This window comes from Sceloporus occidentalis, unplaced genomic scaffold (genome assembly GCF_023333645.1).
Source record: "Sceloporus occidentalis isolate IW3139 unplaced genomic scaffold, rSceOcc1.0.p SCAF_6, whole genome shotgun sequence".
Taxonomy (NCBI): Eukaryota; Metazoa; Chordata; class Lepidosauria; order Squamata; family Phrynosomatidae; genus Sceloporus; species Sceloporus occidentalis.
In genome coordinates, this window is record NW_028316986.1 from 50220455 (window position 1) to 50234023 (window position 13569).

Here is a 13569-nt window from a genome sequence, read left to right on the forward strand (position 1 = left end):
CAGGACATCATGCCCCATACATTTCAACCTCCTTCTGTCCAGGAGGGATTCCAAAATGCCCTCCATTTTGAACAAGACTAAGAAAAGGTCCTCCTTTTACACTCAGGACATCTGTATGGAGAGAGATCTTGTAGCACCTTTGAGACTGACTCACTGAAAGAGAAAGAACTTGGCAGCATGAGCTTTCCTAGGCTTCAGTCTACTTCCTCAGGTGCATTCGGTGGAGTGGAAGCCTGGTTCAGACATATATATGCTGACCAGACCTTAGTCCTCCTTTGCCAGGACATGTCTTACACATTTCAACCTCCTCCTGTCCAGGAGGGATTCCAAAATGCCCTCCATTTTGAGTAAGACTTAGACCAAGAAAAGGTCCTCCTTTGTACTCAGGACACCTGGTCACTCTGTGAAAAGACTTTAGTCCTTCTTTTCCAGGACATGTCCTACATTTCCACCTTCTGTCCTGAAGGAATCCCCAAAACATCCTCCCTTTTGAGCAGGACTATGGTAAAGGTAAGGTAAATGTCCCTACATTTTTCTTGAAGGCCTTACATTTTGTGGTGCCTGGTCTTCCTTTGCGATTAGGACCTCGGGTCGCCCTGTGACTAGGCATGGTCCTCCTTTTCCAGGACATGTCCTACATTTCAACCTTCTACTACTACACTACGGTTTGTAGCCCATATGCATCTGAGGAAGTAGACTGTAGTCTACAAGAGCTGGTGCTGCCAACTTCTTTCCTTCAGTGAGTCTCAAAGGTGCTACAAGATCTCTTTACCTGCTGGTTATACAGACTAACAGGGCTAGATCTTTCATTTCAGCCTTCTGCCCCAGAAGAATTTCAAAATGTTCTCCATTTTGGGCAGGACTAAGAGGCATAAATTTACATTTAATATGCAGGGTGACCAGGCTTGGTGGTCCTCCTTTTCCAGGACATGTCCTCCATTCCTTCTGTCCAGGAAGAACTCCAAAAGGTCCTCGCTTTGAGCAGGACGAAGTAGCAGGAATTTACGTTTATTGTCTCTTTCTTGTATAATAATGTCCATCTCTGAAACAGTGTTTGAAGAAGCTGAGAATGGCCCATCCCAATGGGTTCTTTTAATTACAAAAGTTGGCCATGAACCTCCATTTTGTGGTGCCTGGTCCTCCTTTCGGGTGAAATGAAGTAAATAAAAAGAACAAAGAAAAAAGTGAGGGAGAAATAATAATGTCCTCCATTTTGGTGAGGAAAGAGAACTTCTGGTCACTCTGGCTGTGGAAGGGGAGGGAAAGTGTTGACAATGTCCTCCTTTGAGGTGAGGAGGACAACTTGTGGTCTCCCTGGTTTTGGGAGAGGAGGGGGGAATATATATATATATATATATATATATATATATATATGGGGGGGTGTTGTGGGGAGGAGGAAGGGGTGGGAAGCTGCTGAGGGAGGGAGGGAGGCGAGGCCAGGCGCTCTCTGCAGAGGGAGCTCGGGGCTCTGCTGCTGCTGCTGCTCTTGCTGAGGAGCCTAGTAGCCTGACGAGCCCTGCCTGGCTGCCTGTGTCTCTCTCCCTTTGGCTGCAGCGGAGCGTCCTCCTCTGGGCAGCAGCAGCAGCAGCAGCAGCAGCGCCATGGTCGACCGGGGCCCCCTCCTGACCTCGGCCATCATCTTCTACCTGTCCATCGGAGCAGCCATCTTCGAGGTCCTGGAGGAGCCCTACTGGGAACGGGCCTCGAGGAATTACAAGCAGAAGAAGACCCAGCTGCTGAAGGACTACCCTTGCCTGGGCCAGGAAGGGCTGGAGAAGATCCTCCAGGTGAGAGAGGGGCAAGGCTGAGAGGGTGGGCAGGTTTGGCTCTTGGTTTCCATTTGTTGCTGTGTGTCTTCCAGTCTTTCCTACCGATGGCAAGCGTTTCTTGGCAGAGGGGCTTGTCACTGCTTGTCCTCTGAGGCTGAGAGAGTGTGACTGGACCCAGGTCTCCCAGTGGGTTTCCATGGCTGCACTAAGACTTGAACCCTGCTTTCCAGAGTCCACTACATCATGCTTCCACTTGTAAAACCCTACAATCTCATTGACATTTTCCCAAGAAGGGGATTTTTTAAAAAAGATGTAAGATAGCTTTTAAAGAAATGCTTCTTAAGTTGTTGTTTTTTTAATTGGAGGGAGGTTGACTTTAAAAAGGGAACACGTCATCTTGTCCTCCAAAGGAGAGGAGGAAATACCGATGATTTGAGTTTCTTCTAAGGGTGGGAACCCAACCAAACCAACCTTTGGAATGAATGGAAAGGTGGGTTATTGTTCAGCTCTGAAGGTACGTTTCACACTCTGTCCCCTCCTCCCTTGGTGAATGGCATAGCCCTAACAATACGTGAAAGTAGTTGGACAGTCTGAACACCAAACAAGTTGTTCTAAATTATAATAATGGTCGTAAACTATGTTTCTTGCCTCCTTTCACTGGGTTTGAAATTGTATAACGTTCATCTCTGGTACAGTGCTTGAAACTGCATCCACAGTGCAGAAATAATCCTGTTTGATACCACTTTAGCTGACCTGCTCAATGCTATGGCATTCTGGAAAGTGTAGTTTGTTGCAGCACCTCTGGAGCTGCACAAACTACACTTTCCAGAATGCCAAAGCATTGAGCCAGGACAGTTAAAGTGGTATCAAACTGGATTATTTCTGCACTCCGGATGCAGCCAATGAAACTAAGAATCTCCCAGCCCAAAGGGTTCTTCACTCCCTTTGCATCGCAATCCCCAAATTGAGAATAACTTTGGCACCTTTTGAAGGAAAGAGAGGCTCAGCACATGGCTGGACTGTTTTATGCCAGCGACAGGTGCTTTGTTTCCCGTTTTATCTTTTCAAAGCCTTTGTGAATAAAACTTTTTTCTTTAAAAAAAAGAATCGCAGCAGGTGCACAGAGCGGCAGATAGATGATTCAAAACAAGTGCAGCCTGGAGAGGAAAAGGAAACTACCCCTGCAGTTTAGTTCCAGAAACAGATGAAGCAAGTTTTCCTTCAGTACTTGAATAACAAGTTTCAGACTCTTAGCGAACAGTTTTGTATGGTAATAAGCAAGTCACCTGTTTAACGGTTTTAGATCTGGGCTAGTCCTGGGAGCCTTTCCTTTCTGTGTTGTTCTCAACACATGGGGCTGAGAGGGTAATGCAACTTCTAGTTCTCCCTTAGCTAGACTTCCTTTGTGGCTTTTGTCGTTAAGATCTCAGTGTGGGGACCCTGATACATATAAATGTGAACACAGAGATTCCAGCCCTCACAGAGCTCAGCTTGCAGGAGCCCCATTGAGCTGCATGAGAATGCGGAAACAAAGGATGATGCTGAATAGTTGGTGCCCTTGATCCTTTTCTTTGTCTGCTTGTCTCTTCTCATGTGCTTGCTGAGCTCCATTATGTGGAAAGTTTGCCTGGCACTTTTGTAAAGCTCTGGCTTGCACAGAGTTGTGGAGTCAGAGAGTAGGTGGGGAAAAACCTGCAGAAGTGATCCTATTCAGGAGGAGTGCTCACTCCACTTTTAATCTGTTGCGTTTACCACTGGAAATGTTGCACATCTGGGAGTAAAGTCTTGTGGCACTTTCTAAAAACCCTAACAACTCTTGCAGCATGCATTTTTGGGGAATTTGAGCCAGCTTTGTCAGATATTTGAAATATTCTTCTTAGCTTTTTAGACTATAAGCTCCTGGGGAGGACGGATTTCTCCTTTGTAATCTGTAAAGACAAACCATGCATACTGATGGTGCTATATAGATCTGTGGCATATCAGTTCCTATGCATTAACACTTGGGCATGGAGGAAAAAGTGTGAACAGTGTGGCCAAAAAGGATGGAACCTTTGTGGCATTTTTGTGAAAATCTCATCGTGTTTTGTATGCTTTAGCCATCGTTAGGCAATTTATGTATATAAAGTTTTGAAACTTATTTTATGCCAGCATTTTGGAGCTGGGCAAACTAAGCAAATCATTTCTTGAGTGTGAATCTGGAAAAAACCCTCTTTTACTGCTGTGTGTAAGTTAGATGACCTTGTGGCTCTGGATTCTCTTGTTTTGTCACTATTGATTTTTCAGGGTTTGTAATGTGTTCCATGCCCATGCTCTCTCTCTCTCTCTCTCTCTCACTAGTTGTGAATATTAGATGATGATCTGTGACAGTGATTCTTGAACAATGGTGCATTACAGAATACTATTCTGTTTTCTTGTTCTTTGTGGACTTGTATTTTCTTGTCCTACACCCACCACATGGGAGGATGCTTGGCGGTCTTCCAAATTAAAAGACAAGCACCACACCATACAGTGAAGTTATTTGTACATTCAAAGCAGAAACATACACACAGGTGATTTCCTTCAAAGTTTTCAGAAACGGTTGTTTGCCTGATTGAGAGGCAAAGTTGATCAAATTAAACATTTAACATTTAAAAGTTAGCCTGCAGAGTGAGCTACATCCTCAGAATAGAATGGAACACTGACAGCCTTTCAGGATTAGTACTGTATTTTTCTCTCTGTGTGTTTTCACTATAGTTTCAGGGACAATCTGAAGTACACTAAAGAGCACTGATGATCTTTGAGGTATAGTTTCAAAATTATGATTTTAGGTTTGTTTACTCTGTTGCTGTTGGTGTGTCTTGGACAACCTTACTGAACGTTTTTGGGTGAAATCATCTCTTGGCTTTTTACGGAAGATACCATCTTCTTTGTCACCAAGTCTTACAATGCTATATAGGGCTGTGATAATTAATTTTCCATGTATATAATGTTGCAAGAATGCATTTTCACCCAGGGCACCGTTGACTTTGTGCTCCATTAATAAAAGTTATGAACATTTTTTGCAGTAGGGAGAGCTGCTGCTTCTTCTTGTTTTGAAAGTTCTTTTTCAACAAAATTGAAAACCTGCCATTTCTTTTGCATAGCTGTACTCTTATTTTGCATGTGCTTCTGTCTATTTATCTTGACTCACTCTAGTTCAGTGTAAGCTTGTGGCAGGATTTTTTTTTTACCTTGCTTCGCCTCCTGTTACTTTAAAAAAATGTTGCAAGTTACTAAACATACATAGACTGCAATCCTACATTTATTTACCTGGATGTAAGCACTATATACACTTTGGTCATGTGTGCAGGCTTATAACAAAGAAATACGATGATCCTGTGCTATATTTTGCTGATGAAGTTATGCAGGGGAACTGGTGTGAAAGACCCAATTCAAAAAGGTGCTTTCAAATTTATTGACATCTGAGGAGCTTACTCTGTCTCTTTTGCTGTGTCATGCATAGGTTGGAGGATTATATATATATATACACACACACACACACACACACACACACACACACACACTGAGAAATATAGTTTATTGCTGTTTCCATGCCTGGAGTTCAAAACCTTCATTTCCCCCCTACTTTTGTCTCCCCCCAGTCAATAATAGTCTAGGGTCAATTTAAGAGGGTTGGAACCAGGTTAGATATTTCTCTGCCTCAGTTGTCTAACACAGCATTTTGTTTGTAACATACCTTTCTGGAACTCAAGCCACTGTCCTTTGTAAGTGCAAGGTGTGATTCTGTGGTGGAGGTTGTGGACCTTATTCTAGTTGGAATCTCCTTTGTTGTGATGGCTATGTGGCTTTTACAAAGCTGATTCTGCTGTTAGGCAGAGTGTGACAGCCATTTGAGATGGCAGATGTGGAGAGCACAGAGTAATGATAAGGTCATGGAATCATAGAGTTGGAGGAGACCACAAGGGCCATGCAGTCCAACGCTCTGCAATGCTGGAATACACAATCAAAGTGCCGGTGACAGATGGCCATCCATTCTCTATTTAGAAACCTTCAAAGCAGGAGAATCCATCACTCTCTGAGGCAGCCTGTTTCACTGTCAAACAGCTCTTACCATCAGGAAGTTCTTCCTAATGTTGAGGTGGAATCTCTTTTTCTGTAGCTTGAATCCATTGCTCCATGTCCTAGTCTCTGGAGCAGCAGAAAGCAAGCTTGCTGCATGTTCAGTATGGTATCCTTTCAGATATTTCAGCATGGCTATCATATCATCTCTTAACCTTCTCTTCTTCTGGCTAAACATACCCAGCTCCCTCAACCTCTCCTCATATGGTGTGGTTTCCAGACTTTTCACTATTTTGGTCACCTTCCTCTGGACTTGCCGCAGCTTGCCAACATCCTTCTTGAATTGTGGTGACCAGAACTGGACACACATGTTGGAGGAAAGAGTTTTATGTGTCAGGGAACAAGACACACATCCCGTAAACTACCCTATTGCATTCTGGTGCAGAAGAGAATTATTATTATTATTATTATTATTATTATTATTAAGCTTTATTTATATAGCGCTGTAAATTTACACAGCACTGTACATACAATCTTTTAATTAGACAGTTCCCTGCCCTCAGGCTTACAATCTAAGAAGACATGACACAAAAGGGGAAGGGAGTGGAGAATGGAGCCAGATGCCTTCTGGGAAGGGCTCAGTTCCTTTGGGGAGGCATGATGGGATTGGCCTACCTTCACTTCCCTCAGAAGCCAGGATGGAGCCAGATGCCTTATTTCAATAGTGAAATAAAAATAAATCTCTTTATGTTTCATTCTTTGCCTCAGGTATCAGCCTTGGTATTATGACTGCTCAAAGTCCACTTTTGCCCAGTGGACACATAATAGCAAACCATGATTTATCTGTGAATATGCCACAGCGACTTTGCCTCATTTGCTTGTTTGTCCACTTGTTACCCTGGGAGGAAGCGATCTGGAAGTAACAACAGTTCCTTTTTGCATCTTTTTTTACTCTGGTAGCAGGGATTTCTTGAAATTTCATTTCTGAAAGCTAACTAGGACCTGAAACCATATCTTTTTAGTGGTTAGTTCTCAAAAACTAAGGCCTGGAACAGATGAACCAAATGAAGTGATTTCTGGCTGCATTGGAGGTGTGGTGTTCAAATGATGCGTGCCTCCAAAGCAGCCTGAAGACACATCTACGCTGCGCTCCAGTCCTTTGGACCAGAGCCAAAAGGAGCTGGGATAATCTGGCTCCTGTCGGCAGTGGTTGAGTCCTGTGGCCATGGCCTGCTTTGGGAGTGGGCTGTGCAGTGGACATGGTCCCAATCCACTTCTGGCCAGAGTGGACTTGGGTCGCTCCTTCCCACCCATCTGCTCCAGCCCTAAGTCATAGTGCTGAGGGACATAATCTTAGGAAACTGTGGCCTCTTTAAAATTTGATGCAAGTGTTTTTGTCTTCCACATGGACACAAGAGAAAAAGAAGGGGTAAGTATACTAGTTGGATTCTCTCTGTGGCTTGTTCACCTCATGTGAAGTTGCTGTTTGTTTCCCATTAAGTGTGAACTGTAGAAGACTATTGGCTATTGACTCTGCTAACGATGATGAATGTGTGAAAGAAAAATGCAGCTTTGTCTCAATGTCCTTTATCAGAGTTAATTTTTAACACTAGTACTGAGGGAGAACTATGGTCCAAATGAAACAATAAATTTTTTAGATTTTAAAGTTCTAATGCAGCAGTTTCAAGTTGAATTCTCCCTCTGAATTATTCTAATTTCTTCATTTCATTGGGAAGGTGTTTTAGTTGTTAGAATGACTGGTGTGAATCTGATGTAAATTAGGTATAAGAGAGCATTGGTCTGATGTAAATCAGGTATAAGAGAGCATTTATAAGTCAGTCACATATCATCTGTGTTTCATCTGAGTTCAGGAAGTATTACTCTGAAATAAGTATGCATAGGATTGCAGCTTATGTAAAAAGGTAATGTGCAGATGCAGTAGAGAAGAAATTGATAGCAGCTAGTAATGCTTTGTAATTGCTTCAGATACATTTTTAATGAATTGCAAGATTGTACAACAGAGGATTAAGATTAGCCTTAAAATAGACTAGTTTGGATAACTCTGCAATAATTGATTCATTCATACACTAATTGTGTTAAAAAGTATTTGTTAGTTTCTCTTTAAAATGATGGACATGCTTTTGTAGATAATAAAGTCTAAATAGCAAAGTCCATTGATTCTAATATAACTGTAATAAAAGAAACTCCTTTTTTTACAAAGTCTTTTTATAGGAGCCCAGCCCAGCATCCCTTTTCCTTGTCATCTTTCCAGCTGGATGTTGTTGTAGTATTAGTTTTCAGCATTGGCATTGAAAAGTTGGTGAAAGAAGGCTAGAGAAAGACAGTTTAGTATTGGGTTGCAGCAACATGTCTGAAGTAAATAATGTAATTAAACTTGTTTTATAGTAAAATCTAGGTAGGGGTGCCATATCCCGCCTGGGGGCGGGACTTTCCCGGTTTGGGGTGGGTCCGCACGGTCCTGCCTCGGTTTGGCCCCGCCCCCGTGACACACACCCCTGCGACGGAAGCCAGGCAGGGAAAGGAGCCTCGCATGAGCGAGGCCCGTTCCCTGCTTGGCCTCCTCCGCTGAGGGAGGCGGCCTGGCTCTGCTCCCTCTTTCCCGGCCTCTGTGAAGGCCAAGCCTCCACAGAGGCCGGGAAAGGGAGGGGGCCGCCCGCGATCGTCGTGATCGCCGCGATCGCGGGCGCTCTCCTCCCTCTTTCCTGGCCTCTGTGAAGGCCAAGCCTCCACAGAGGCCGGGAAAGGGAGTGGATTCCTTCTCCGCTTGGGCTCCGTGAACGGAGACCAAGCGGAGAAGGAATCCTCGCTGAGCGGAGGGATTCTTTTCCCCTTGGGCTCCGTTGGCAAAAACGGAGCCCAAGGGGAAAATAATGCCTCCCTGGGGGCGGATTCCTTCTTCGCTTGGGCTCCGTGAACGGAGCCCAAGCGGAGAAGGAATCCTCCCCTCAGCGAGGCTCTTTTTCAAACGTAGGACCCCAAAAAAAGGTCCTACATTTGAAAAATTTGTCCTACATTTGTCCCGGTTTGGAGGTTCTGACTAATGGCAACCCTAAATCTAGGTGATCCTACTGTAGCTGTTTCTGCCTACATACAACAGTCAAGGTAAAAAACTGCCTCCAGAATCACTTACTGAGCATGTATGAAGAGCAAAACAGAAAGAAAAGGGGAAAGCAGATTGTCACACCAGATACCTTGTCATGTTGAAAAAGCATAGATCTTAGGTTTTGCCCCAAAATGGAAAACATAAGAAAAATGAAGTCAGTTGAATGAAAGAAAAAAAAACCCAGCCCAGGATGCATTTTGAAAGAAGATTTTAAGTGGTCTCTAGAAAATTCAAAATGTTTTTGTTTACTTATGCAAGGCTTACTTGACCTGGAAGTTTCATTTCACATGTGCATAATATTAGTTTAAATAAAAAGTATATGAAACAGATCTTCTTTTTTGTAGTGTAGGAATCTATCCATATTCTTTCAGTGTTGTTTCTACCTCTGGCACCAAAGTTTATGTTAAATAAGTAAAATCCAGGAACACATATGCTTCAAACCTGTATTGCAAAGCCCTCCCCTTTCTGAAAATTTGCAAAGAGCCAGTCTCATTCTGTCTTGGATTACATCTCATGACTATATACATCATGGTGTTTAAGTAACATAAAAATATTCTGGCCATAAATGTTGTATTTGTTGTATTTTTTAACGCAAACACCATAAGTGTTTGCTTTGCTTTGTAAATCATTTATTGTTGCACTTAATAATAATAATAAAAATTATTTCTATCCCATCCCTTCAATAAGATCAAGGTGCTTACATCACTTGACATATATAAATTGCTTTTTTCTTTGGAAAAAAAGCATTGTAAAAAATGTTAGTGCTATATTTTCCCTCCACATATTCAAACCCAAGTAAAAGAAGTGGGGGTTGAAAAAATGATTTGTAACTTTTCACTTTACTGCAGTCACAAAGTCAGTTACACCTTTTTACTGTTAAAATGTTACAGACTTTGTTGCCTATACCACTCATAAAATGTTCTAGTTTACAGCTGGTCACATTTCCTGCAACATAAATCTGCAGAGTCAAAGGACTCTCTTATCATTTTACTTCTTCTTCTTTTAAAGAGGCACAGGTGTACTTCTTAGAAGAAGGGATGGGAAAAATGTTGACTTGCAGAAGTTGCTGAATCCAATTCCCATAATCCCTACTCAGAGGCCATGCTGGTTGTCATAGGTGCAAACTAGAATCTAGAAAACCTGGAGGGCCACAGATATCTCACCTGTGTTTTAAGTGTTACAAGGCTCCCTATTGTTTTCACTGCACCAGACTAATGGAGCTACTTATTGAAGTAAGCCTACTGAGAAAGTATTTCTCTCTATGGCGGGTTACAAACCGCCGGGTTGCGGCGGTCTCCCGCCGCTGCCGCTTACAGCGTCTGGGAGCCAGGCTGCCACACTGCGGGGCTCCCGGATGCTCCGAGGAAGGAGCGCGGAAATTGCGCTCCTTCCTGGGCCCTGGAAGTGGCACCGCAAAGTGCAAGGCGCACTTTTGCGGCATCACTTCTGCCGTGACACGTCTGGACGCTATGCGTCCAAGACGTCAAAATGGCGGCAGCCGTGTGGAACGCCCGCCGCCATTCTGTGCTCACGGAGCACATACTAGGGTTAGGGGGTGCGGAAGCACCGCCCCTTCCTAACCCTAGTACGCGCTCCGTGCGTACTTTCTGGCGGTTTGTAACCCGCCTATGTGTGCCCATTCACACATGCACAGGTTTGTTTCCAGAGGCAATTATATGGTACATTTATGCATTTTTATTTATTTATTTTGAGAAATAGTGGGACACAAATGCCATCAAATGTGGCATTTCCAGGCAGAGGCCAAAAATATGGGGCCTGGGGAATAAAAACAAAGTGACCTGTTCTACTTATAATACCTATAGTGCTCTCGACTGGATAAAAATAATGAGATTAATGTTATAGTCATGTCTCCCTGACTATTTTCCAAAATTGATTCCATGTACTTTCTCTTACATTTGGCAGCTTTTATTACCAAGACTGAAGCCTTCCAAGTGACATACAGGTTAGTTGCTTGTAGTAAAGCAAAACACCAGTTTCCCCTTTGTATCTCAGGACCTCATTTCCTTTAGAAAAAGATCTCAGCAACATTCAGCCGTAGAATACTTTGGTGTTCCCAGATAACATTGTCATAACATTTGCTGTTGTAAATGGTTGATTCTATTGTGAAGTCGAAAGCTTTCACAGCCTGCATCCACAGTTATTTGTGGGATTTTTTGGCTATGAGGCTGTGTTCTAGATGAGTTTTTTCCTGACTGGCAGCTTCAGAGAATGCTGGCATGGAGGAGAGTGGGGTATATGTACTGTTGGTTGAAAGCAAGTGATTTGTATGTTAATCTGTGTATTGTTGTGTTGTTGAACGGCGAGGCCTCAGGGTATCTAATTAACGATCCATTGTCTGCTGGGAAAAATCTTGATTATTGGTGGTTTTCATTTGCATTTACTGGGTCATGATTTTGGTGTCTTTCAGGACTAGTAGCCAAACTTTGTTTACTTTAAGGATTTTTTCTTTCCTGTTGAAGTTGCCCAGGTGTTTATAGATTTCAGTGGCTTCCCTGTGCATTCTGACCTGATTGTTGTTGGCATGGTCCAGAATTTCAGTGTTTTCAAACAGCATTTTATGGCAAGGATGGTTTGTAACATGTTCTGCTACTCCTGATTTTCTGACTGACCCAGTCTGCAGTGTCTTTCATGTTCCTTGATTTGTGTTTGAACATTGCACTTGGTGGTCACTTTGTAGACTTGTTTGCAGCTGCATGGTATGCGGTAAACCCCTGCAGCCATGAGAGGGTCTCTCTTGTCCTTCGCGGAGTGTAGTGTTTGCTGGATTTCCTTGGTAGGTTTGTAGACCATCTGGAGGTGGTGTTTCCTCACCAGTTTCCCTATTCTGTCTGTGATTCCGTTGATGTATGGTAAAAATACATGTATGGTTGATTCTGTTATTGATTGATTGATTTATATCCCACCTGCTGACAAAATGAAGCCAGTGAGGGAGTTAATCTGACTTTCTTTGGAAGGGAGTTCCACAATCTAAGAACAAATGCTGACTGCTATCGCCAGACTCTTATATTCAACAGGTTTTTCCTAGTCTGCTTTGGTCAGGCCTCACCTAGAATATTGCATCCAGTTCTGGGGTCTATGGAGCGTGTCCAAAGGAATGTGACCAAAATGATGAAAGGTCTGGAAACCATGCCAAATGAGGAGTGATTTAAGCAGCTGGATATGTTTAGCTTGGAGAAGAGAAGGTTAAGATATGATAGCTCTGTTTAAAGCAGCTTGTTTTCTGCTGCTCCAGAGAACAGAACCCGGTACAATGGATGCAAGCTACAGGAAAAGAGATTCCACCTCAACATTAGGAGGAACTTTTTGACAGTAAGGGCTGTTCAACAGTCGAGTTGGAAGAGACCGCAAGGGCCATCCAGTCCAACCCCCTGCCATGCAGGAACTCTCAATCAAAGCATCCCCGACAGATGGTCATCCAGCCTCTGCTGAAAGACCTCCAAGGAGGGAGACTCCACTACACTCGGAGGGAGTTTGTTCCACTGTCGAACAGCCCTTACTCTCAGGAAGTTCCTCCTAATGTTGAGGTGGAATCTCTTTTCCTGTAGCTTGCATCTATTGCTCTGAGTCCTTGTCTCTGGAGCAGCTGAAAACAAGTCAGCTCCCTCCTCAATATGACATCCCTTCAAATACCTGGTGCTATCATACACCTCTTAACCTTCTCTTCTCCAGGCTAAACATCCCCAGATCCTTAAGCCGTTCCTCATAGGACATGGTTTCCAGACCCTTAACCATTTTAGTCGCTCTCCTTTGGACATGCTCCAGTTTTTCAACATCCTTTTTAAATTCTGGTGCCCAGAACTGGATGCAATATTCCAGGTGGGGCCTGACCAAAGCAGAATAGAGTGGCACTATTACTTCCCTTGATCTAGATACTATACTTTTACTGATGCAGCCTGAAATCGCATTGGCCTTGTTAGGTGCCACATCACACTGTTGACTCATGTTCAACTTGTGGTCTACTTGGACTCCTAGATCCCTTTCACACGTAGTCTCGTTCAGCAAGGTGTCCCCCATCCTATATCTGTGCATTTTATTTTTCTGCCCTAGGTACAGTACTTTACATTTCTCCCTGTTGAAGTTCATTTTGTTAGCTTTGGCCCAACTTTCTAGTTTATTCAGGTCATTTTGAATTTTGATCCTGTCCTCTGGAGTATTAGCTACTCCTTCTAATTTGGTGTCATCTGCAAATTTGATAAGTATGCCCCCAATTCTGTCATCCAAGTCATTGATAAAGATGTTGAATAACACTGGGCCCAGGACAGAGCCCTGTGGGACCCCACTGGTCACTTCTCTCCAGGATGAAAAAGAGCCATTGTTGAGCACCTTTTGGGTTCGGCCAGTCAACTAATTACAAATCCATATAACAGTTACTTTGTCTAGCCCACATTTCACTGCATCTGAGTCTAATAAATCTATTACTATTATTAAAATGCTAGTTTGTTTTCTGAGAAAAGACTGGTGTATCAGGGTGATAACAGAAGCTGCAACTGCTCTGGAGGTTTGTGGTTTCCCCTCTAATACAACTGGAAACCTAACATCCCCTGGTTGTGTTGGATTACTGTTCCTAGCTAGCTGGAAGTGGTGTGGGATGTAGTCCAACCTGTCTGGCTGGGGAAG

At 43.3% G+C, this 13569-nt stretch overlaps 1 protein-coding gene across 1 annotated transcript in view; it reads left to right on the top strand.

The window, feature by feature from the left end:
• The first annotated feature begins 1601 nt into the window (after positions 1-1601).
• The window catches only part of KCNK5 (potassium two pore domain channel subfamily K member 5), a 50513-nt gene continuing 38545 nt past the window's right edge, over positions 1602-13569 (top strand). The window contains exon 1 of the mRNA XM_089529587.1: positions 1602-1787. Coding sequence (XP_089385713.1) covers positions 1602-1787 — 186 coding nt within the window. The remainder of the gene's footprint in view (positions 1788-13569) is intronic.